The sequence below is a fragment of the Pelophylax lessonae genome (assembly GCF_965119305.1).
Source record: "Pelophylax lessonae genome assembly, chromosome: 1".
NCBI lineage: Eukaryota > Metazoa > Chordata > Amphibia > Anura > Ranidae > Pelophylax > Pelophylax lessonae.
The window spans coordinates 318,797,723-318,825,412 of record NC_138768.1 but is presented as its reverse complement, the minus strand read 5'-3'; the positions used below and the strand labels follow the sequence as shown (position 1 = coordinate 318,825,412).

Genomic DNA, 27,690 nt, shown 5'->3' with positions numbered 1-27,690 from the left:
GCAGGGACGGTCGCCGCTTGGGAGGCATCCGGGGAGGAACAAAGCGGGTGTCTCTGTAAGCATTAACAGCGGTATTTCGGGCGAAGTGCCGGGAGCTCTCCTACAGTGCGTCCTCACACCACCATGTCGAGACCACGCCCCCCTAAATACCTTTTTTCATCAGCAGTATATAGCAGTCTTGTGACTTCTATCAGTGTCTGGTTAAAGCTTGTAGGAGGAGTTTTCATTTTACTCTGACTGTTCCATGAGGCCGCAGGACCCCTGACAGTGGTACAATTTATTTTGTAGGATTTGTCTCATCTCTGTGAATCACCTGAGGTCACTTCAGTGGATATACTGTATGTAAGGATTTACAACCTATTTAATCTCTGCAATTTCAGCACCCTCAGGCATGTGAAGGCATAAACATGTCAGGGTCTTAGTATTTAGCACATACAAGCTCATGCCAGTAGGTACCATTTTGTGCATGCCTGCATTTGTGTGAACAAATAAGTCACATCTCATTAGCTCAATCCACAACCTAGATATTCACATAATAAATCATTCCCTGTTTAACCACTTGCCTACAGTGCACTTTCACCCCCTTCCTGCCCAGACCGATTTTCAGCTTTCAGCGCTCTCACACTTTGAATGACAATTAAAATTTGTGTCCTTTTCTTCACACAAATAGAGCTTTCTTTTGATGGTATTTAATCACTACTGGGTTTTTTATTTTTTGTGCTATAAATAAAAAAAGACTGAAAATATCGTGAAAAAACGCATTTTTCTTTGTTTCTGTCATAAAATTTTACAAATTAGTAATTTTTCTTCACAAATTTTGGCCAAAATGTATACTGCTACTTATCTTTGGTAAAAATAACCCAAATAAGTATATATTATTTGGTCTTTGTGAAAGTTATAGAGTCCACAAGCTATGGTGCTATTCATTGAAAATTGATCACACTTGATCACACCTGATGTACTGAAGGCCTATCTCATTTCTTGAGACACTAAAAGGTCAGGAAAGTACAAATACCCCCCAAATGACCCCTTTTTGGAAAGCAGACATTCCGAAGTATTTAAGAAGGGGCATGGTGAGTTTTATGAAGTTGTAATTTTTTCCCACAATTCTTTGCAAAATTAAGATTTTTTTTTTTTTTTTTTTTTTACAAATTGTCGTATTAACAGGTTATTTCTCTCACACAGCATATGTATACTTGGAACTACACCCCAAAACACATTCTACTACTCCTCCTGAGTATGGCGATACCACATGTGTGAGACTTTTTCACAGCCTGGCCACATACAGAGGCCTAATATCCAAGTAGCACCGTCCGGCATTCTAGGAGCATAAATTACACATATAATTTCCTGACAACCTATCGCACTTTTGAAGGCCCTGGAGCACCAGGACAATGGAAACCCCCATAAAATGACACCATTTTGGAAAGCAAACACTCCAACGTATAATTTTTGAGGCATAATGAGTCTTTTGAACGTGTCATTTTTTTCCACAAGTTTTTTGAAAATGTGGAAAGAAAATGAAAATGCATTTTTTTTTTTACACAAAGTTGTCCATTTATGAAATATTTCCAACACATAGCATGTACATAGCAAAAATTGCACCCCAAAATACATTCTGCTATTCCTCCTGAGTATGGCGATACCACATGTGTAACACTTTTACACAGCCTAGCCACATACAGAGTCCTAACATCCAAGTAGCACTTTGCACAAAGTTGTCCATTTATCCACTTTAAGACTGGGCCTATTTTTGACACTTGGTGTTTACAAGCTAAAATCATTTTTTTTTGCTAGAAAACTACTTAGAACCCCCAAACATTATATATTTTTTTAGCAGAGACCCTAGAGAATAAAATGGATATTGTTGTAATATTTTTTATCACACCGTATTTGCGCAGCAGTCTTCCAAATGCAATTTTTTTGAAAAATATTCACTTTTTTTAATTAAAATATAAGAAAACAGTAAATTTAGCCCAATTTTTTCCATAATGTGAAAGATAATGTTACGCCGAGTAATTAGATACCCAACATGTCATGCTTCAAAATTGCGCACGCTCACGGAATGGCGCCAAACATTGGTACTTAAAAATCCCCATAGGCAACATTTTAAAAATTTCTACAGGTTACTAGCTTAGAGTTACAGAGGAGGTCTAGGGCTCAAATTATTGCTCTCACTCTAACGATCGCGGCGATACCTCACATGTGTGGTTTGAACACCGTTTACATATGTGGGCGGGACTTGGGTATGCATTCTCTTCTGCGTGCGAGCTAACGGGGACAGGGCGCTTTCATTTTTTTTTTTCCTATTTATTTTATTTATTATTTTTTTATTTTACACAGTTTAAAAAAAAAATGTTTTGAGTACTTTTATTCCTATTACAAGGAATGTAAACATCCCTTGTAATAGAAATAGGCATGACAGGTCCTCTTTATTGTGAGATCTGGGGTCAAAAAGACCTCACACCTCACAACTACACTAAAAAAGAAAAAAAAGAAATTGTTGGAAAAGTAAAAAAAAAAACAAAAAACAGCCCTTTAAACCGGTTGCTAGGAAACGACTTTTGACACAGCTCCGGTCCTCCAAGACCATAGAGTCGAGTGAGGGCCATCTTGCCCTCACTCGACTTCCTGTCTCTGAGGATCCGGGACCGGATAGTTTTCCCCGCTGCCGGCGGGTCCAGTAAGCTGGGAAAACGTCTGCTGCCATAACCCCAGTATTTAGTTTTTAATGGCCGACGTATATAGTCGTTAGGCGGTCGGTAAGTGGTTGCATGTATATAGCAAAAATTGCACCCCAAAATACATTGTATAAAGGAAAGTGTACAGGAATAGTCCGAGTCCATCTCCGATCCGCTACTATTAGCCATTTCAAATTCCGAATCGGATTCGGAATTGGATTCGGATACTGAGGAGAGCTCCCCGGGGCTCTCATCAGTCATGGAGAGGACCTGAAGGGCCTCCTCGCTGCTGTACATCCTTTTTGACATGCTGGCTGTGATGGGCTGTGTGACGGGTGACGGTTGACTGCGGATGATCACTGATGGGTGGCAGGTGACTGATAGGTGGCAGGTGACGGTCACTGATGGGTTGACAGATGACGATGACTGATGGGTTGACAGGTGACGATGACTGATAGGGTGACAGGTGACGATGACTGATGGGGTGACAGATGACGATGACTGATGGGGTGACAGGTGACGATGACTGGTGGGGTGACAGGCGACGATGATTGATGGGTTGACAGATGACGATCACTGATGGGGTGACAGGTGACGATGATTGATGGGGTGAGAGATGACGATCACTGATGGGGTGACAGATGACGATCACTGATGGGGTGACAAGTGACGATGATTGATGGGGTGACAGATGACGATCACTGATGGGGTGACAAGTGGCGATGATTGATGGGGTGACAGGTGACGATGACTGATGGGGTGACAAGTGATGATCACTGATGGGGTGACAGGTGCCGATGACTGATGGGGTGACAGGTGACGATGACTGATGGGGTGACGGTGATTGATGGGGTGACAGGGTAATGGTCACCGATGGGTGACAGGTGACGGGAGATGGTGCACGGCGGTACTGATGGTAGTCTCTGGTGACAGGTGCACTTTAGGCTATGTTCACATGTGAGCGTAGCGATCATGAGCAGAATCACCGCGATTCTGCTCGCGATCCGGAAATCATTGCAAATCGCGGGGCGCCTGTGCGTTGCCCGTGATTTGCAATAGCACCCCAAACGCTGTGCGATTTTGCTGCGATTTACGCCTGCCGAATCACGGTAACATCACGCACACAACGCATGACGCCCCAAAGAAACTCTTGTACCTTTTTTGGGCGGCATGCGTTGTTTGCGCGATGTTACTGCGATTCGGCAGGCGGAAATCACGGCAACATCGCACAGCGCTTGAGGTGCTATTGCAAATCACGGGCAACACACAGGCGTCCCGCGATTTGCAATGATTTCCGGATCGCAGGCAGAATCGCTGTGATTCTGCCTGCGCTTGCTACGCTCACATGTGAACGTAGCCTTATGGGTGTCAATTTCTGGGCACTGATGAGGTGACTGTTGGGTGACAGGTGCAATTGGGGGGGGGGGGGCTTAGGACTGTGTGGGGACATTTATTTGTGTGCTTTTACATTGTGACATGTGTACAGAGCAGTAACTCACTATTTCTAGCTCTGCTCTCCTCACACTGGAAACTGTGTGAGGGGAGAAGAGCTAGTAACAGTGAGTTACTGCTCTTTGTTTACATTTTGTGATCGGCTGTGAATGGAATCGCGCATTGCTCGTCATCTTGTGGGCTCTTCTATTGTGATCGGCTGTGTCATTGGAACACAGCCGATCACGTGGGAAACAGCCATGCCCATTGGCTGTTTCCCCCCTGCCGGTGACGGGCTGTGTCCCGGGGACACGCCGACACCAGCAGTGCAGGGCGGCGCGCACATGATCGCGCGCCTGCCCTGCTGAAAGTGCCGCCATCATATGACGGCGGCCCAGAACAATGGTCGCCCCGCTCCGCCGTAATATGACGGCGGGCGGGCGGCAAGCGGTTAACTAATGTATAATGTGCACTATAATTTAAAGTGGTTTTCCAGCTTATATATATATATATATATATATATATATATATATATATATATAGCACTTTATATACAGTAAATATATTACAATTCACAACTGTCCCAGTCTTCCAACAGAGTTGACAATTCCGTTTAATGTCTCTTTAATACTAAAGATGTGCTAAACATCTTTCAGCACTTTATATTCACATTCCATAAATGTACCATATTCAACTGCCTCACCCATCTCCCCTGCATTGCATCTATATTTTCTTTTGATAGAAAAAAAAATGTGGATGTGTTACTTGGAATGCCTTGGAAGAGATTTAAATAAATATTTACAATATAAAATAATTAGTCTCAGAGCCCTGCCCTTCTGGAGGAGGCAAATTCCAGATCTTGTCCCTAGTTTTCCATTTATATTTTCTTTGGTAAAATGCATTGCATTGGTTTGAATCTACTATGCTCACTGCAGCAGAATTTTATATTTTAATTTTAGGATTAAAGCTGAATTACAGTATTGCACAGTTGTACAGGCTCCTTTCCTGCTCCTGAAATTGCCTTCTATATTTTCACCACACAATGGTTGGAGGGGGGGGGGGGGTTTATACTGGTGCACACAGAATCTGGTGCAGCTGTGCATAGTAACCAATCAGTTTCTATCTGTTGGAAGAGTATTAGTATGATGTGCTGGAAGCTTCTTGAATACAGGAAAACAACTTTACTTTCATGGAGAATAGCAGAACATGTCTTTATATGAAACATTACATGAAACAGGAAGCAGAAGCAACCATAAGCCTACTAGTGAAAGATGACCAGCTTATCCACATAAGAACAGAGAAAACAACCAAAGGTATGTGGACTTCATTACAAAAGCTGCATGAGCTTTCAGTCCTAAACAATAAGCTGTTTGCTGTATTCAAGAAGTTTCCAGTGCACTATTTCAATACTCTGCCAACAGGTTATGGGCCCACGCACTGGAGAGAATACTACAAGTCAGTGAGTGCTATATACAGTATCTCACAATTTTATAAATATTTTGTCATATCTTTTCATGTGACAACACTGAAGAAATAACACTTTGCTACACTGTAAAGTAGTGAGTGTACAGTTTGTTTAACAGTGTAAATTTGCTGCCCCCTCAAAATAACTCAACACACAGCCATCAATGTATAAACTTCTGGCAACAAAAGTGAGTAGACCCCTAAGTGAAAAATCTCAAATTGGGCCCAAAGTGTCAATATTTTGTGTGGTCACCATTATTTTACAGCACTGCCTTAACCCTCTTGGACATGGAGTTCACCAGATCTTCACAGGTTGCCACTGGATTCCTCTTCCACTCCTTCATGACGACATCATGAAGCTGGTGGATGTTAGACCTTGTGCTCCTCCACCTTCCGTTTGAGGATGCCCCACAGATGCTCAATAGGGTTTAGGTCTGGAGACATGCTTAGCCAGTCCATCACCTTTACCCTCAGCTTCTTTAGCAAGGCAGTGGTCATCTTGGAGGTGTGTTTGGGGTCAATATTATGTTAGAATACTGCCCTGCAGCCCAATCTGTGAAGGGAGGGGATCATGCTCTGCTTCAGTATGTCACAGTACATGTTGGCATTCATGGTTCCCTCAATGAACTGTAGCTCTCCAGTGCCGGCAGCACTAATGCAGCCCCAGACCATAACACTACCACCACCATGCTTGGCTGTAGGCAGAACACACTTGTCTTTGTACTTCTCATCTGGTTGCCCCACACATCTTTGGCACCATCTGAACCAAATAAGTTTATCTTGGTCTCATCAGACCACAGGACATGGTTCCAGTCATCCATGTCCTTAGTCTGCTTGTCTTCAGCAAACTGTTTACGGGCTTTTTTGTGCATCATCTTTAGAAGAGGCTTCCTTCTGAAATGACAGCCATGCTGACCAATTTGATGCAGTGTGCGGCGAATGGTCTGAGCACTGACAGGCTGACCCCCCACCCCTTCAACCTCTGCAGCAATGCTGGCAGCTCTTATATGTCAATTTCCCAAAGATAACCTCTGGATTTGACGCTGAGCACATGCACTCAACTTCTTTGTTCGACCATGATGAGGCCTGTTCTGAGTGGAACCTGCCCTGTTAAACCGCTGTATGGTCTTGGCCACCATTCTGCAGCTCAGTTTCAGGGTCTTGGCAATCTTCTTATAGCCTAGGCCATCTTTATGCAGAGCAACAATTATTTTTTTCAGATCCACAGAGAGGTCTTTGCCATGAAGTGCCATGTTGAACTTCTAGTGACCAGTATGAGAGAGTGAGAGCATTAACACCAAATGTAACCCACCTGCTCCCCATTCGCAACTGTTACCTTGTAATACTAATGAGTCACATGACACCGGGGAGGGAAAATGGCTAATTTGTCTCATATTGGTTATTTTAAATTTAAGGATGTACTCACTTTTGTTGTCAGCAGTTCAGACATTAATGGCTGTGTCTTGAGTTATTTTGAGGGAACAGCAAATTTACACTGTTATGCAACCCTATTGAGTATCTGTGGGGCATCTTCAAATGGAAGGTGGAGGAGCGCATGGTCTCTAACATCCACTAGCTCCGTGATACCGTCATGGAGGAGTGGAGGAGGACTACAGTGGCAACCTGTGAAGCTCTGGTGAACTCCATGCCCAAGAGGGTTAAGGCAGTGCTGGAAAATAATGGTGGCCCATTAATATTGACACTTTGGGCCCAATTTGGACATTTTCACTTTGGGGCGTACTCACTTTTGTTGCCAGGTGTTTACACATTAATGGCTGTGTGTTGAGTTATTTTGAGGGGACAGCAATATTACACTGTTATACAAAATGTGCACTCACTACTTTACATTGTAGCAAAGTGTCATTACTTCAGTGTTGTCACCTGAAAAGATATAATAAAATATTTACAAAAATGTGAGGAGTGTACTTACTTTTGTGAGATACTGTACAAGCTGCTGAAAGATGGCAAGCAGTTCAGATGTGAAGTTTGCAATCGCAAAGCTGAATAATGCCAATTACCAGTTGTGGAAGTTCAAGCTAAAGATTCTTCTCAGCAAGGGCGACTTGTGGCAAGTGCTGAATACAGACAGACCCACAAACGGGGAGACGGGGGAATGGGAAAGAAAAGATGCAGGCAAAAGCAACTATAAGCTTACTAGTGGAAGATGACCAAGTTATCCACATGAGAACAGAGAAATTGGCCACAAAGGGAGAGACGGGGGAATAGCAAAGAAAAGATAGATAGGCAAAAGCAACAATAAGCTTACTAGTGGAAGATGACCAGCTTATCCACATAAGAGCAGTGAAAATGGCCAAAGGTATTTGGATTTAGTTACAAAAGTTGCATGAGCATTCAAGCCTAAACAACAAGCTGTTTGCTGTATTCAAGAAGCTTCCAACGCATCTTTTAAATACTCTTCCAACACTAATATCAGCTTGTTCAGTATAGCTTTGATGATAAAACCTGGAAGCCAATTGTTTATTCTGCACAGCTGCATCAGATTCTGTGTACACCAGTTTTAGTATACCCCCCCCCCCCCCCACTGGGGACTCATTTAGAAGTAGCAGCAAAGCAGCAAGTCAGATGGAGCCCACCTTATTTCCTGTCTGGAAGAAGTGCATCATCATCCAGCCCTTTGCTCTTCAGTCTTACTGTTCCTTAACTCATTCCTTTAATTTATTGGATTTCAGTTTTTTCAACCATCAAGGCTCAGCATCACATTAAGGACAACTTGCCTAGGAACTCCAACTCTTCCAAAAGTCTACCCACCGGGATTGATTTGCTAAAGGCATATAGACTGTGCAGTTGCTCAAGAGCTTATTAAATGCATTAAAGCTCTGCTTTTTTCCATCATCCAATGATGTGAAAAAAATGTTTATTTGTTTATTTATTTTGGGGGGGGGGGGGGTTCCTTGCACCTTGGTATCCTTGGTAGGTTGAAGCTTTACCTCATTTACTAAGCTCTGGGGCAACTGTGCTTGTAGGGTGAAACTGCTTCTGTGCAAGTACACCATCTATTTGGCTTTAGTAAGGCCCCTTTCACACTTGTGCGACTTGTCCTGCGATTTGGGACTGCAAAGTCACATGACAAGTGGTACTCCATGATTTCCAATGAGTACTGTTCATATCTGTACGACTTCAAGTCGCAACGACTTCAAAGTAGTCCCTGCACTACTTTTGGCCCATTTTAATGCATTTTGAGGTCCAAAGACATAGACAAAGACATTGCTTCAAGCCTAGTCAAAATCGCATCAAAATCGTGGTAAAATCGCCGCAGCAAAAATGCTGTAAAATTGCACAACTTTTAAGTCGCACAAGTGTGAAAGGGGCCTAAATCAACCACGCCGTTTGCATCAACCTTAAGGACTCTTGAGAGGAACACTGAGGCAGGGTGATGTGATGTTTTCCAGAAGCTATGTACAGCACCCAGATGACCCCTTCCGTCAGCCATGGTTTGCCTGAATTGCACAGAGAAGCACAGAGACCCAGTAATGGCATTGCTGAGTCTAAAAAATGTATGTAATAAAAAATTGAAAGGTTTTCTCTAAAGCCAAAATCCAGAAAACAAAATGTACCCCTGCAATGGGCAATGTACTCAAATACTAATGGTACATTGCAACATGGCTAATTGGTCATATGTCCGCCCTGATGCACTGGGTTCTGAGTTAAAATCCTTTGAAGCTCATAAACGCATGGAATTTGTGTGTTTTCTTTGTTTGTGTGGATTTTTCTTTCGCTGTTCAGGTTTTCTTTCAAAAACATACAAGTAAGTCAACTGACATGTGGCCAACAGTGTACTTGTATAAGTTTGCTAGGGGCATAATATCATGACCTCCTTCAAGGACTTGTGTGAATTGTTCCAAGTGCTGTCTAATGTGTTGGTGTTAAAGAAAAAAATAAAAATCACTAACTGTAAAGAGCATGGGCAAAAACGTATGTCCTTTTTCTCACTAAAGCGTAACTCCACTTTTGTTGAGAAAAAAACATCTTTTTGGTTGGTGTGGCTGAGTGTTCTGAAGAATTTGCTATCGAGAATAAGAACCTTATAAAAGTAATTTCAAAGGTAATTCTCAATATTGTTAAACCTGCAGCTTTCATTAAAATATTACCTGGTAATTCTGCTATGAAGGGGCCTACTATTAAAGGATCACAGCACTTTTTTTGCCATCTCCCAACATCTCCTACATTGTCATGTATACTTGAAATGAAAAAAAGATAGAAGACTGTTATTGCCTAATTACAGCATTTATTTAAAAAAATCAATAAAATGTAAAACAAATATTGCACTCACTTGTAAAATGTATTAAAAGGCATATCCATAATTCTCCAGCAGATGACAACCTTCCAGGTGGTCAATGACGTGTAAACCCCTCTGTATGGATGTGACGCTAGGTGTTTGGAGCCAGGAAGTCAACTAAAGGAACACCAGGAGCAACTAGCAGGAACCTGGTGTACTCTTGGTTGAGTTCCTGGCTTCAAACACCCTACATGGCTTCCACCCGGAGGGGCAGGCTCACTAGTGTACACCTGGAAGGCTGCCATCTGCTGGAGACCTATGGATATGCTTTTTAATACATTTTACATGTGAGTGCAATATATATTGAAGATCATGGCAGATCATAGCTGTTGGTAGGGGCTGCACATAGCTTCTTGAAATCAGCAGGCCACCTATATAAATTCTATATGTGATGCTGAGCCTCCATGAGTGACAGAACTGAAATCCAACGAATGAAAGGGGTGAGCCCAGAACAGTACAGCTGTGAAGGAAAGAATGGATGACACGGGGGGTTCTCCGGCCAGAAAATGAGGTGGGCTCTATCTGACTTGCTGCAATTTGTAATGCACACTGGGACTCACAGTGTGCAATAAAAACAGAAATAAGCAATTGTAGTACAGGTGAGGAGCCTATTTAACGGTGCAAGAGTGAAGGTAAAGCCAGAGGTCAACTTTAAATATTTCTAAAGCCAGGAACAAACTGTATCACAACACAGAGATAATTATGGGAAGCCTTTTAAAGTATCCCAAGACTTTTTCTGTTGGAATATTAAGGTGCACACGCTAGGGTAAGCAGTTAAAAGAATAAAATCAAAGAGGATTTCATGCAGGTAGTTAGAAGAAATTTTTTTTTTCCTTTTTTTACATTTTTATATTTGCCTGGGTCTGTCTATTATTCAATAGCCAAGCCCTCCGGTGAAGAATTTATGCTAAGCCATACAGTATATAAAACCTCAGCTTGTAATAACAATGTCATACCTGTAACAGTAATCATTTCTGGCATACTTTTAGGTGAAAAAAATGTCCTTTGGTGTCCCGATATTGAGTATTCACAACTGTATGTCCCAGAGTCCCGTTTATTCAAGAATTCAATGTGGTAGACGGATCTCAGTGTATCATGGTAGCTATCCAGTTTTCTGAAATCTTTCTGAAACTGATAACTGACCTGAGTATTTACAGGGGGATGTTTACATTCCAAACTTACAGATTCTCCTTCAAAGTAAAGAGATTGAATAGGATTTACCAGGAGTTGTGGTTTAGATGGCTGGTCTAAAAGCAAAAAAAAAAAATTTAATCTTAAATGCATTCAGAAAAACAGTGTAAACTGATATGTTGAAAGCTGGATCCCTTCAAACCTGAATATTTTAGCATCTTTCTCTCTAAGTTGCAAATCATCACTTATTGGATATTTTTTTTAGTAATGATCATAATAATAATAATAATAACTTGCTATGCACTGTATATAATAACTGATTTTTACTCAAAAGTGTTAAAAACTAGTCAACTATATTTTAAATATATTTATACAGACCTTCGAGGAAAGGAGAAAAAAAATAATAAATTCCCATAACTGACTTTTTTTGTTTGTACACTGGCCAATAACAAAAATACTATTGCAACTCCACGCAAAGCTTTTAACATTTTGATGGAGCGATGCATGGTGTTAGTCTTTGTCAAACTTTTAGTTGGACTTTCCAGTTACCTTGTCTAAAGTGCCCATGTCCTTGGGAATCCAAAATGATGGTGTAAGCAACCCTCTAGCTGATTCTTAATTGGTATGTAATAACGTTCACATCTTATAGGATGCACAGCAATGATCCCCACTGTACAGCTCTTTTGTCTCAGCAACTCCTACACTATATAGAAAATAAGTGCGCTGTCTCCTAATAAGTCACCCTATGATATAAAAATCATATAAAAAATGTGCAAAGAATAAAAATCAATGCTGCAATGTCAATCAATATTAAAAAAATATCTATAATCTGTGATATTAATAACAATTCTAATAAAGTGCAAGGTGCCAAATACTATATATACAAAACATGACTACTAAAGAGACAAGTGCAAAATCAACATGTAACAATCTCCATAATTAAAACTAATGTATATACACAAAAATCAAAGTGAAAATTGTTCCAAAGTCCAAACACATTTACATGCGAAAAAAGGAAGGAAAGAAAAAGTGCTTTGTGCTGAATACAGTAGTGTCCATTGAAACAGGTTCACCACTCTTCCACCTTTGTGCTTTTATGTGCAAGCAAGCTGTGTACCAAAACCACTGATCCCGTAAAGAGATCAAAAGCGCTCTATGGTATACTCCCCAAGACAGCTACAGCTCACTCCTGATCGACTCTGAACAGCTCAGGCATGTACCACCAGTTCAGCTCCATTTGGTATATGTTTTATATGCGGTATATGTGCACAGCTGTTCATTGGTGGCCTCCAATCCCAGATGACATCTGTTGGGGGGGCGTGGCCAGCACGGGACCTTGATGGACCCTTGGTCCCTCGCTCCGGCTCCAGGTCTCCGCATCCAGCGACATCCACCCAGCTACGGATGGCATCCAGCCCTCATCCACGTCTAGCAGCACTCTACCGTCGCCCCTGCAATAGCAGCCATGACCGGGAAGCGCAAAAATGAAAAGGGACCGAAGAAACTGACGGCCTTGTTCCCTCCGCCATCCTGGATCGGTCGACAAGATGGCGCCGGCGGCTCGGGCCTTGCCGCTCCGGAGAGGCAGCGGGTGCACTACTCGGACCTTCTGGATGATCAATCACCCTGCGATCCCCCGCAGACAGGTACTGCGTCCCCTCGCATTTCTGAACCCTCCAGCCCTATGTGCAGCAGCCCAGCCAAATCCAAGCTCCTGCTTGACACTCAGGCTCAGGCCTCGATTACAGGCCGCCCCACCACCTATCTATTGCCTGTATCCCTGGGGACATCTCCTATAGCCGCTTTCCCTACTGTTTGACAACCCATACTAGACACTGCCCTCAAAGACATGATATTTGCTCTCCATACCTCCATACAATCGGATATAGTGGCACTAGCTAACAGATTTACTGCTGAGGTCCACTCCCTGGGGGATAGAGTCCATAATGTGGAGTCCTCCATGTCTGACATGGTATCCACAGTAAACGATCTGGTTGAGGCACACGATGAAAACGTATCAGAATGCCAGTGGCTTAAAATGAAAATAGCAGATCTTGAGGATCGCTCCAGGAGAAACAACTTAAAGATCCGGGGCATCCCTGAATCAGTGCTGCCAGCAGAGCTACACAAATTTGTCCTGGAAGTTTTCTCCACACTCCTTCCTGGAGCTACCCCTCTAGACCTAACCATTGACCGCATACACAGGGTTCCAAAACCTCAGTTTCTTCCTCAGCACACTCCCAGAGACACCCTGTTATGGGTGCATTTCTATCACATCAAGGAATCCATCCTGCAAAAATCTAGACTACTGGGCCAATTCCCAGACCGTATGCCACTATACAAATCTTTGCTTACCTCTCCAAGCACATCCTGGATATGAGGAGGCAGTTTTACACTATTACAAAGGCGCTTAGAAATCACAACCTCCCCTACAAATGGAGGCATCCTTCTAAAGGCCCATACACACGAGTCGAAATTCGGCCGGGAATTTTTGTCTGGCGACCGATCTGCCGATTTTCGGCTTGTTAGTATGATGCTTCCGACAACCGACTTCGACTTTTCGGCCGAAAAAAATCTGGTGTGCAGGCTATAAAATTTTTGTCCTCCGTCAAAACACTTCCGATTATCGTGCAGTCAGTACAGATTTCGACAGGGAAAAATCTTATTAGCAAGACTGGGCATGCTCAGAGAAGAAAGAACACAAAGAAAGCAAACCAACACATGACATCACTTCTGAAGTAGAATTTTGTCATGCGGGAAAATTCGTATGCAGTCTAGGCACATTCCAACCAACAAAACACCACTCTGGACAAAAGATGGACGACCGGTCGGCGGAAATTAGTTGCGTGTGTACTAGGCTTTAGATAGTAGTGGAGAGGAACGGCTCATCGCATTCCATCACTACTTTAGAGAGAGGTCTGTCACTACTTCAGTCGTGGGACATCATCCCCGAAGCTGCACCTCTGGCTGGAGCTAAGAAACCCCCAAGCAAAATCCCTCAGCAAGGGCACACTGTGCCCCACCATAACCTGAGAGACACTTGACCATGTTTACCTGCTTACGAGTCTGGCTTTCTCTGTTTAAACTTTTTTTCTTTTTCACTAAACTGGATGTCTACCAGACAGACCGGATACACCTGGACCACCTTGGCCTGCTTGGCTGATTAACTGTTTCACCCCCACCAGGAGACGGCTATTTATGCCAACAATCTCCATATCGTTTTGTTTCTTCATGTTGTTTTGTACCATTTTTTGTTGTTTTCAGTTCCTCCTCTTCCCCTAAAGCAGGCACCTTTTCACCTACGAAGATGAAACTACTATGGAAGCTAGCCTCATCAGCTGTCACCCCAACAGGAGCCCATGAAGATATCTGTGTCGTTCGCAAACTTCTAGAAGCCATCTACTTCATTCTCCACCGGTTCTCCATCTTTGCCTCCAGACACCATCTGACCTCCTCGGAACTGTGAGTAGCTACACTACACACGTACCCTTAGACCTCAATGACAGTTAAAGTACTGTCACTGAACGCAAATGGCTTGAACCACCCAGCCAAAAGAGCTTTCCTGTGGCGAACAGCGTTGAGCCATAAGGCTAGGATAGTATGTGTTCAAGAGACTCATTTTTTGGACTCCCACGCACCCTCCTGCACACACAAGGATTTTCCTACCATCTATTCTGCGTCTTGCCCGAGAAAGAGAAAGGGGGTTTTAATAGCAGTACACAAGTCTCTGGACTTCTCCCAGATGACATCTGTTTAGAGGAAACGCACCAAGCGGAGAAAGTGGTGACATCAGCGTGCATAAGCCGAACGAGCAGAGTCACGGCCTTGCACTGTGGAAAACAACAGTCTGCTCCCAAAACAAAAATAGTCCCTGCCAGCTTGCGCTACACTTTTAGTGGAGCGCCAGCAGTGGCGCTGCTATGGGGGTGTGGGGGGTGCGTATGCGCCGGGCTGCATGTACTAACCACTGGTTGTGGTGTGTGTCACCAGCGATGAGGGGGCCGTCCGCATGTTGACAGGACAGGCTAGACGGAGTCTGCTTGCCAAGCGCCGTCCATGTAATGGTGCTGACCAATCAGAATGCCTCTTATGCTGAGAGTTACAGATGTAGGTGATGCTGTGAGGTTTTCAAATCCTTGGACTTGTGAAGAGGCGTCCTTACAGCGGGGGATCGCAGGACATTGGAACAGGGGGACTGGGGGGGAAAGGGGAGGGTGTCCAGTGAACTTACGCTTTAATGTCATGCTGAGATCCATGGATGGCAGAGGAGGGGAGGGCTGTGCTGTGTACACAGTGGATGATCCTTACTGCTCCCTACCTGGGACCTGCTCCATCAGTCCTCCTCATCTGACATTGACACCGCTGACATAGATCTCAGGGGGTTCCTATCTGGGTCCAGGATGTCCCCCCCATAGGAGAAGAATGTAGGATACCTGGCTCATGGATGTACTGCCATATTACACAGGCTCTCCTCTGTCTACCAGGAATAATATCCTGTGACCGACCCCTCTCTCTTGGATCATCCAGGATGTCTTCCAGCCTGTGGTGACCTGGTGGGATGGTCCAGGACTGAGAATGATGAAAAAGTCCTGATCCCTCTCCCCTCCATCATCCTGGAGAAGAGTATAGGGAGGATTCAGCACACCTGCAGCCTTCCCCGCACCGACTATGGCTGCGGCTATAGCCAGCTCTCTCATCCGACAGAAGAGACAGGCAAGGGAATCCAACAGTGACCGGGTGTGTACCTCCAAGAGACACAGCAGCCCCCGGCAAGGACGACCATTCCCTGTGTGACAGGTATGTCCGGGACTGTTCAGCAAAGTCCATTTCTGCAATGGGGGGGAGGAAGCCTGCCTGGAGAAAACCAGGTCAGTGCGTGAGAGCTACTTGCACTCCATACATCCCTCCATACATCTGTCCCCTCATCCACCCTTCCATTCATCCATCCATCCATCCCTCCTTCCATTCATTCCTCCATTCAAAAATCTGTCCATCCTTCCATTCATTTACCCCTACTTTGATCTATCCATCCATCCATTAATCCCTCTATCCATCCCTTCTTTCCTTTCTCCAACAATCTCCATAAAGCTGACCCAACACTAAAAAAAAATCAGATTGGACATTCTCCTTTATATTTACCAAAACCATGTAATATAAGGACATAGCTGAACATACATTCATTCTGTATCAAATCAGGCAGGCCCTTGTACTACACATTTGATGGTAGCTCAAAAGGAGATTGTACAATCAGATTGTATAGAATATGGCCAGCTTAAGGCTCACCATGCATGTTACAATAGGTGGAGCCTAAAAAAGAAGGTGTGTGGTTTACATATGTCAGGGCGGGTCTTAAACAGGAAGGGGCATGACCTTGACAGAAAGGGGTGGTCATATTTAAATTAGGGGGTGCACAAGTTTAGTCCGGCCTAGGGCAGCACAAAACCTAAATACACCATTGATGGGATCAGTGGTTCTGGTAAGCAGCTTGCTTGAACATAAGGTGGAAGAGTGGGAACATAAGGTGGAAGAGTGGTGAATCTGTTTCAATGGACACTACTGTATTCAGCATGGAACACTTTTTCCTCCTTTCCTTTTTTCAAATGTAAAGGGACTGTGTTTGGACTTTAGATTAATTTTCAGTTTGATTTTTGTGTATACTGTATACATTCATTTTAATCATGGAGATTGTCACATGTTGATTTTGCACTTGTCACTTTAGTAGTTGTGTTTTTTATTTAATAGTCTATGGCACCTTGCCCTTCATTAGAATTGTCTTTTTCATTGAGTTATTTAATATCACAAATGAAGCAGCATGCACTAAACTTCAAATAGTGACTAAAGTCCAACAGTGGCCACTAAGTGGACCTTCAACACCCAGTGAAAAATGTCCTTAGAGCAGTGGGTGTTGAAGGTCCACTTAGTGGCCACTGTTGGACTTTAGTCACTATTTGAAGTTTAGTGCATGCTGCTTCATTTATTATTATTATTTTATATACATGTCTTTTGTATATAAGTGACTGTTTAAGCGCTGCTAGTGTTATCAATTCGTTCAGGTCTTAGGATTGGTTACACCCTTTCTCTATATTTGTATGTTTATAGCAGCAGCTTTGATTTTCAGTTTATGGTATATAAACATTTCAGTGGTATATTTTATTATTGTTTTATGTGCTAAGCGCTGGGTAGTTTCTATTTTTCATTCGTTCCTACTCTTGTTTTTATTTAATATCACAGATTACAGATATTATTTAATATTAATTGATATTGCAGCAGATGAACGATTATAGATTATTATTCTTAGTACGTTTTTTATATGATTTTTTACATCATAAGGTGACTTATTAGGGGACAGTGCACTTATTTTCTATATAGTACTGGTTTAGTAGCGTATTCACTACTTTAGGTGCAGTAGTCCACGGATTATTTGCCAAGCGCGAACCCACCACCCTCTTGGAATCTTAACTCCTTACTCTGCCTTCTATTCCCAGGGAACTGAGAAGTATATCCTTTGTGTTTCTCAAGCATCAGGGGCTATGAACTAACCACTGGACAAGTACTTCAAGACTACAAGAATATCTGCACTTTAAAGAAGAAAACCAGGTGCCTGAATTTCAGTAGAGGTAGGTCAGTGAGCAGGGCAGCCATCAGAAATCGTGGGGCCCCTTACACAGCTTTAGGCCTGGGCCCCCCCCCCCCCCCCGGGCCTGACCACCAACATTCAGCAGGGCCTGCCCATGGGCCATCCCACCAAATCCACCCACTAGCCATATCAGTGAGCCCTTCAGTGCACACTTTTATTTTAACACTTACAGTGTAATATATGAAAATGAAAATTCTATTCCAAGTCATCAGTGCTATCAAGATTTAACAGTAAGGAATTATATTTTGTCCAAAAATATCCAAATTCAGCAGCTGTACACACTCAGCCCCCCTCACATGTGTATGCACTAAGCCCCCCTCACATGTGTATGCACTCAGCCCCCCTCACATGTGTACGCACTAAGCCCCCCTCACATGTGTATGCACTCAGCCCCCCTCACATGTGTATGCACTAAGCACCCCCTCACATGTGTATGCACTCAGCCCCCCTCACATGTGTACGCACTAAGCCCCCCTCACATGTGTATGCACTCAGCCCCCCTCACATGTGTATGCACTCAGCCCCCCTCACATGTGTACGCACTCAGCCCCCCTCACATGTGTATGCACTCAGCCCCCCTCACATGTGTTTGCACTCAGCCCCCCTCACATGTGTACGCACTAAGCCCCCCTCACACGTGTATGCACTCAGCCCCCCTCACATGTGTACGCTCTCAGCCCCCCTCACACGTTTACGCTCTCAGCCCCCCTCACATGTGTATATATTTCACACACACATGTACAGACACGTACACACACACAGTCACGTGTACACACACATGTACACTCAAAGATATATACACACACATACAACATGTACACACACACACATGTACACTCACAGACATGTACGCACAGTCACGTGTACACACACACGTACACTCACAGATATATACACACACACACACACAGACATGTAAGCACACGCACACACAGTCACATGCACACTCACAGATATGTACACACGCACACAGACATGTACGCACAGTCACGTGTACACACACATGTACACTCACAGATATATACACTCAGATATATACACGCACACACAGATATATACACACACAGACATGTACACTCAGATATATACACACACAGACAGATATATACACACACAGACATATACACTCACAGATATATACACACACAGACATGTACACTCACAGACACCCACCCACCCCCATGTACACACACACACACACATGTACACACACACACACGTACACACACACATGTACACACACAGGTACATACAGAGACACACGTGTACATACAGAGACACACATGTACATACAGAGACGCACATGTACACAACCACCCCCTTTTCAGTTGTACATAGCCCTTACTTGTAAGGTGGTCTTCCCATCCCCCGATCTTGTTTCCCCCATGTGTCTGTGACACAGAGAGGAGCTGCAGTCCAGCAGGATACTGACAAGGAGTGCAAATGCAGGAAGTAGCCAGAGGTGGCAGCAAAGAGCCCGATGTGAGCTCTCAGCTCAATGACACAGACTCAGCAGCTTCCGACTCACACTCAAAGCCAGTGCAGTCACGGAGCACCGCTGCATCCACCCCCGTCTTTTCCCATCCTCGCCGGGCCCCTTACAAACAGTATTATCTCATATTCCCTCCCCCCCCCCCCCCCCGTGGCAGGGGGAGGGGGGGGGGTCGGGTGCGGGTGGCGGTCCTGTAAAGTTCGGAAATTTTTTTTTTTAAAGTGTAAGGGAAGCAGTCCCCGCGGGGCCCCTCTAGAGGCTCGGGCCCCTTACATCAGTACTGCCTGTACCCCCCTGATGGCGACCCTGTCAGTGAGGAATAACTTTACTCACTGGAGGTGGCCAAAGCCATTTAATCCTGTTTTACTAAAGGAAATGAATGGGGGACACAGATAAATTGTTAGAGTATGTTTGCATTGTGAGCTGACATGTGGGTTCTGATATTTGTACACATAGCGAATGCCGTCCCTGTGCCTATATAGCAAACCAGAAAGTCAGAGTCAGCTTCTTCTTCAGTGTTCAATGTGTGCGTTCTAGTTTGCCTAGGTGTTGAACATCCATATAACCTTTGGGTACATTACCATTCATATACCCTTGCGTATTCTGTTCTAATAAGGTGCACTAAGAAATTTGCACATCAAAAAAAAAAATAGCATGACCAACTAGCTAGGCAATTAAATGATAATGTGCCAAGCAACACAATCGGTAAATATAAAGGCAACATATGCACAGGAATGTATCATTGGAAAACTGTTCAGAGGCAAAAGAATTTGAAATTGTGTACACACACTGGACATAGCAGGAGGGCAATCCTGCTCAGTGATACCCATTGTACATCATGCATTACAGCTTTTCACTATGGCTTTGTGTTTGTATTTAAAGCCCATCACCTAGAAAAGCTTGCAATCCTCCTATATGGATTTGCTCAGTTTAACACTACTACCATCACAGCGCATTAACTTGGAAGCTTAGATTATGCACACAGTTCAGGAAAAGCTTGGTTAGCAGTCAGATAATGGCATCTCAAATCAAATAGATTCTGTGTCTGGTAGAAGAAGAAATAACACCCAAATGTACTTACTCAGTATAGTCAACGATATAGGAAAGCTGATATCTGATTCCCGCTTCCCTCTGGAATCTAACACCCAGTATCGGCAGCTATAGGAACCAGCATCACTTGTTTTTGCTGAAGTTATTCTTAGCCTCTTGGATGATATGTCATTCCTTCGAATTTCCCGATCGTTCCTAAAGAATTCATATCCATGTATTGTAAAGTCAACTGTAACTTGACACTGCAGAGTAACAGGCTCTCCTGTCAGGTATGTAGCATAGTTGGCTGTGAAGGAAATTCTTGGCTGCTGAAGACTGGCTGAAAAAAAAGTGGTAAGGATACTTTTTTAGTTTTTTTTTTTCACATGTGACTATATGATATTGCAGCTAGGTACCTTAACTCTTTCTGCAATTGAATAATTCGTTATTTAGATAAAGTTTGGAAAGTATGCACAAATGAACTTTTGTTGTAACACTGCTTTGGGATTATGAATAAAAAGGAGACTAGATTGGGACCCAAAAGTAAACACCCTATTAGTTCCCTCTGTTGCCAAGGAGCTGCCACTCTGTGAAAAAGTGGCAGGTTTACATATAGTATTCAGATATCAGATTGGTCAACATTATCATAATGGTACATGATTTAAAAGTTTTGGAATCAGTAGCATAAAAAAAAAAAAAGTCTTGAAATAGACCATGTCACTCAACACTAATTATTAGCAATGGCATGTTGGTACATTGGTACCTTGGTACATTGGTACGTTGAATACTGATACAATTGGCTGCGTGTAACAATCTATTGGGGTTGATTTACTCTGAAAACTGAAGAGTGCAAAATTCGGTGCAGCTGTGCATGGTAGCCAATCAGCTTCTAACGTCAGCTTGCTCAATTAGGCTTTGACAAAAAAAACCTGCAAGCTGATTGGTTTCTATGCAGAACTGCACCAGATTTTGCACTCTCCTGTTTCAGTAAAGCAACCTCATATTGTTTATTTCTCCCACCTCATTCTATTTTTAAAATTTGAAATGCTAAATTAACAATTTTGTGTGTGTGTGTGTGTATATATATGTATATACAGGGCCATCTTTAACACAGGGCATAAGGGGCAGCTGCCCCAGGCCCAGCCATTGTTCTGAGACCCAAAGCAGCTTCCCCTTGAGCCCGCACTGTCCACAAATAGTTGATAAGTGCATCTGGTAGGGCCCTGGAAAATATTTGCCCAGGGTCCAATCAATACTAAAGACTGCCCTGTATATATATATATATATATATATATATATATATATAAATATATATAGAGAGAGAGATCTATATCTATCTATCTATCTATCTATCTATCTATCTATCTATCTATCTATCTATCTATCTATCTATCTATCTATCTATCTATCTATCTATCTATCTATCTATCTATCTATCTATCTATCTATCTATCTATCTATCTGTCTATCTACATATATATAAATATACAGTATCTCACAAAAGTGAATACATCCCTCACATTTTTGTAAATATTTTATTATATCTTTTCATGTGACAACACTGAAGAAATTATACTTTGCTACAATGTAAAGTAGTGAGTGTACAGCTTGTATAACAGTGTCGATTTGCTGTCCCCTCAAAATAACTCAACACACAGCCATTAATGTCTAAACCGGTTGCAACAAAAGTGAGTACACCCCTAAATTAAAATGTCCAAATCGGGCCAAATTAGCATTTTTTCCTCCCGGTGTCATGGTCATGTGACTCATTAGTGTTACAAGGTCTCAGGTCTGAATGGGGAGCAGGTGTGTTAACCACTTTACCACCGGAGGATTTTGCTGTCTTCCGTCCAGACCACTTTTTGTGCTTCGGCACTGTGCGACTTTAACTGACAATTGTGCGGTCATGCAATGTGGTACCCAAACGAAATTTACGTCCTTTTTTTCCCACAAACAGAGCTTTCTTTTGGTGGTATTTGATCACCTCTGCGCTTTTTATTTTTTGCGATATTAATAAAAAAGGAGCGAAAATTTTGCAAAAAAATGACATTTTCAACTTTGTCTTTTAAAAAATATCCAATATACTCAATTTATGTCATTTTTTTTGGCCAAAATATATTTAGCTACATGTCTTTGACAAAAAAAAATTCAATGAGCGTATTTTTATTGGTTTGCGCAAAAGTTATAGCGTCTACAAACTATGGTGTAAATACTGAAATTTTACGCAGCTTTAATTTCTGACTGCCTATCTCAATTCATGAAGTGCTAAAATGGCAGGGCAGTACAAGACCCCCCCAAATTACCACTTTTTGGAAATTAGACATCCTAAGGAATGTTCTGAGAGGCATGTTGAGCTCATTGAATATTTAATTTTTTTGTCACAGGTGTTTGAAAAATGAATAAAAAAAATTTTTTTTTTTTTTTTTTTTTAACACAAAGTTGTCACTAAAAGATAAATTTCTCACACATGCCATGGGTATATGTGTAATTACACCCCAAAATATATTCTGCTGCTTCTCCTGAGTACAGGGATACCACATATGTGAGACTTTTTGGGAGCCTAGCTGTGTACGGGACCCCGAAAATCAATCTCCATCTTTAGGTTTTCTAATGGCGTAAATTTTTGATTTTACTCCTCACTACCCAACACTGTGACAGGGAAGTGAAGGGGTTAAACTGGGGGAGATCAAGGGGTTAAACCTTTATAGAGGATAGATGGCGGGTGGCCTAAACCTATTCGGGCCTAGCGCAAGCGCAAATTAGGGTCACCAGTGACACTAAATACAGTGATCAGTAGTTATCTGATATACTGTATATATTAGTGCACTGTTTTATATGGAGTGAAGGGGTTAACTGGGGAAGATCAAGCGGTTAAAAGTTTATTAGGGAATAGGTGGCGGGTGCCCTAACCCTATATGGGCTTAGCGCAAGCGCAAATTAGGGTCACTAGTGACACTAAATACAGTGATCAGTATTTACCTATATACTGTATTTAGTGCACAGAGTAATAGGTAGTGAAGGGGTTAACTGGGGCTGATCAAGGGGTAAAAACTTTATTAGGGGATAGGTGGCGGGTACCCTAACCCTATTTGGGCCTAACGCAGGTGCAAACTACGCTCACAAGTGACACTTATACAGTGATCAGTAAAATATCTGTATACCACTGTATATAGTGTTCACTGTGAGGGGTTTGGGGGTGATCAGGGGGTGATCAGAGGTGATGAAGGGGTTAAATGTGCCTATGTGAGGTGTGTCAGTGTAGTGTTGGTGGAAACTCACGTTTTTGGTGTGTCTCTGTCTCTCTCCTGGAACCGAAAGGACTTCAGGAGGGACAGTGACATCACTTCCCCTGTCTGTGTTTACATTACACAGACAGGGGACAGATTGCCATTGGTGGGGACCGATCTACAGACACTGACCAAAAATCATTGGTCAGTATCTGGTGATTGATCGGTTCCCTACCGAATGCCATCGGTATCGGGACCCGCGGCGCGCGGGAGCGCGCTCTGGAGCCACGATCGCGCATGACGTTAATACTACGTGGCTGAGCGGTATCGTGCCGCACTGCCGCAGTAGTATTACCGCGCGCGGTCCTAAAGTGGTTAAATTTGGTGTTATTGCTCTCACTCTCTCATACTGGTCACTGGAAGTTCAACATGGCACCTCATTGCAAAGAACTCCTTGAGGATCTGAACAAAAGAATTGTTGCTCTACATAAAGATGGCCTAGGCTATAAGATTATTGCCAACACCCTGAAACTGAGATGCAGCAGGGTGGCCAAGACCATATAGCAGTTTAACAGGACAGGTTCTACTCAGAACAGGTCTCGCCATGGTCGACCAAAGAAGTTGAGTGCACGTGCTCAGTGTCATATCCAGAGGTTGTCTTTTGAAAATAGACGTATGAGTGCTGCCAGCATTGCTGCAAAGGTTGAAGGGGTGGGGGGTAGCCTGTCAGTGCTCAGACCATACGCCGCACACTGCATCAAATTGGTCTGCATGGCTGTCATCCCAGAAGGAAGCCTCTTCTAAAGATGATGCACAAGAAAGCCCGCAAATAATTTGCTGAAGCCAATCAGCCTAAGGAAAGGGATTGTGGAACCATGTCCTCTGGTCTGATGAGACCAAGATAAACTTATTTGGTTTAGATGGTATCAAGCATGTGTGGCGGCAACCATGTGAGGAATGCAAAGACAAGTGTGTCCTGCCTACAGTTAAGCATGGTGGTGGGAGTGTCATGGCCTGGGGCTGCAACAGTGCTGCTGCTATAAGGAAGCTACAATTTATTGAGGGAACCATGAATGCTAACATGTACTTTGACATACTGAAGCAGAGCATGATCCCCTCCCTTCGAAGACTGGTCCAGCAGGGCAGTATTGCAACATTATGACGACCCCAAACACACCTTCAAGGCGACCACTGCCTTGCTAAAGAAGCTGAGTGTAAAGGTGATGGACTGGCCAAGCATATCTCCAGACCTAAACCCTATTGAGCATCTGTGGGGCATCTTTAAACAGAAGGTGGAGGAGCGCAAGGTCTCTAACATCAACCAGCTCTGTGATGTCATCATGGAGGAGTCAAAGAGGACTCCAGTGGCAACCTGTGAAGCTCTGGTGAACTCTAAGCCCAAAAGGGTTAAGGCAGTGCTGGAAAATAATGGTAGCCACACAAAATATTGACTTATGGGGTGTACTCACTTTTGTTGCTAGCAGTTTAGACATTATTGGCTCTGTGTTGAGTTATTTTGAGGGGACAGAAAATGACACTGTCATATAAGCTGTACACTCACTACTTTACATTGTAGCAAAGTGTCATTTCTTCAGTGTTGTCACATGAAAAGATATAATAAAATACTTACAAAAATGTGAGGGGTGTACTCACTTTTGTGAGATACTGTGTGTATATATATATATATATATATATATATATATATATATATCATCTATAACAATTAAATGCTAGACTCATGCATACGTAATGTAAGAAAAAAATGATTAGGGGCATATTAAAGCAGTGAATTTGATATTCACCAAACATTCCCTACAGGTGTAGTAATCATTGTAATTTTAAACACTCGCACCATGAAGATTCTCCTGCAAATAATGTTTAGTAAATGTCACTTCCAGTAAAATATACTGTAGTAATATAACCATAAGTGTTGGTTTGTTTTTTCTAATATATTTAAATTTGCAAAGAATATTGTGTTAACCACTTTGCCGACCGCCCCACGTATATATATTGCGGGGAGGCGGCTCCTACAGGTGAAATCATATACCTGCACGCGATTGCCTCTGAAGGTTTGTGGCAGGCATGCGTGCCGCTGGTGACCAGCTCCCACTGCAATTGGACACAGCAGGAGCCAATCAGCAGGTCCAGTGGGACCAATGTAAGCTGGGTTGTAAGCTAGGACCCATTGATCATTTCCAAGAAAAGCAGAATGGCAGTCTGCCTATGTAAACAAGGCAGATCGCCGTTCTGTGGCAAGGGAAGGCAGAAATCCTGTATTTCTGCTAAGCAGGAACATGGATTTCTGTTTTCCCACAGTACAAGCATCCCCCGCACAGTTAGAAAGCACTCCCTAGGGGCACATTTAACCCTTTGATCACCCCTGGGGTTAACCCCCTTCGCTGCCAGTGTCATTAGTACAGTGACAGTGCATATTTTTTAGCATTGTTCACTATATTGTATATATTAGTGTCAGCTTTGTCTGCCGCAATGTCGCAGTCCTGCTGTAGATCGCTGATTGCTGCCATTACTAGTAAAAATAAACAAATACAATTCCATAAAAATATCCCATAGTTTTAGACATTATACTTTTTGCACAAACAAATCAATATACGCCGATTACGATTTTATTTACCAAACACATGTAGCAGGATACACATTGGCCTAAACTGATTAAGAAATTCGATTTTTTTACATTTTGTTATTAGATATGTTTTATAGCAAAAAGTAAAATATATTGTTTTTTTTTTTTTTTCAAAATTGCCTGTCTTTTTTTGTTTATAGCACAAAAAATAAAAAGTGCAGAGGTGATCAAATACCACCAAAAAAAAGCTCTATTTGCGGGGCAAAAGAAGAAATCCATTTTATTTTGGTACAGTGTTCCACGACCGCACAATTGTTGGCTAAATTAACGCAGTGCCATATCGCAAAAAACGGCCTGGTCATGAAGGGGGTAAACCTTCCGGAGCTGCAGTGGTTAAATACATGGGTTGTAAAATTGACAATTTGCTAATTTTCATACTATAGTGTAATGCATGTCAATTTATGTTTATTCGTTTGACACACATTTTCTTCAGTTGTTTTTTTTATTCACCCTGAACTTGAGACTGATACTTTGTCATGGGCAACTAACAATGAAGGTCTAAAAAAGACATTCAGAGAACCCGCTAATTTGAGGATACAGCAGAATTTAATAATAATAATTATCACCGTCATTATACTCCTAAAAGTATTTTAAATGTCCCTATATAATCTTCCCCAAAAATCCTAAAAAGATCCTGATGCTGGGAAACATGGAAGGAAAAAGGTTCGGAAAGGCAGTGGAGGAAAGAAAAGCCTGGCACGCTATGGTCCATGAGGTTTACGAAGAGTTGGACATGACTAAACGACTGAAAAACAACAACATAATCTTCCCCAGCAGCAATGGAACTATGGAATTTCTAAAGAGTAATAATTAGCAAGAATTGATGTGACTTTGTTATATACAAGTTAATTTAAATTTTTGGAAGCCCGGCAATTTTTTAAGAATATCATTGTAGAAGACCCTTGACAAAGGCTACCTATTGCAGCTAGGATTACAACAGGGTAGTTGGCACGTATGTACGACACACTGACCTTCATACAGCTTGAGCTCTCCCAGAAGACAAAGCCAAAATTGGAAGCATAGTGGGAAATTATGGCGCATGGTTTAGGAATAAGGCACAACATATACTAGTCAGAACATCCTTGGAGAGAGATGAAGAAGTGTTCAGCATCTGCTTGTACCCTATACATGAAAAAAGGAAACTGTTAGAAGGAAATCCCTCTATTGATTTGAAGTTTTTCTTCTACCTACTGCATAAAAATGCTAAAAAAAAAAAAAATACATCAGTTTTTCTCTAGAACAATCAAACCCACCAGAATATCCAATATTATGCCATAGACCTAGAAGTTTCCTAGTAAATTTAAAGAAAGATGTAAATAATTACCTTGTCTTTTGAAGTCACTTGCTCCAGGTTAATGCGATTGTGAAATTTCTGTGGTGTGTTCGTCCCAGCCCCTTTCCTCCATACGCATCTGGGAGCTCAGCCAGCTGTGGGACAGAGGCAGGAGAGGCTTTATTGTTACAAAGAATCTCCTGCTGGCAGCTTGGGCCACAGGACCAAAACAGGAAGGGAAGAGCAGCAAAGGAAACCTGATAAATACAGGAGCAATGCGGAAAGACACACTCGTATAAGCATATATACTTTATACACACTTACACCGAACAATGTTCGCTCACGTATTTATAAATAAATACAGGATTCAAATGTATGCACGCATTT

The 27,690-nt window shown here is 42.6% G+C and overlaps 1 protein-coding gene across 1 annotated transcript in view; it reads right to left on the bottom strand.

Annotated features, from left to right (window-relative positions):
- Positions 1-27,477, bottom strand: part of LOC309544576 (Fc receptor-like protein 5) — a 58,237-nt gene extending 30,760 nt beyond the window's left edge. Inside the window, exons 1-4 of the mRNA XM_082243482.1 lie at positions 27,355-27,477; positions 27,002-27,152; positions 20,215-20,502; positions 10,830-11,120 (exon numbers count right to left, since the gene is read on the bottom strand). Of these exons, the coding sequence (XP_082099608.1) occupies positions 10,830-11,120; positions 20,215-20,502; positions 27,002-27,071 (649 nt within the window). The 5' untranslated portion in view covers positions 27,072-27,152; positions 27,355-27,477. The remainder of the gene's footprint in view (positions 1-10,829; positions 11,121-20,214; positions 20,503-27,001; positions 27,153-27,354) is intronic.
- Positions 27,478-27,690: the final 213 nt, after the last annotated feature.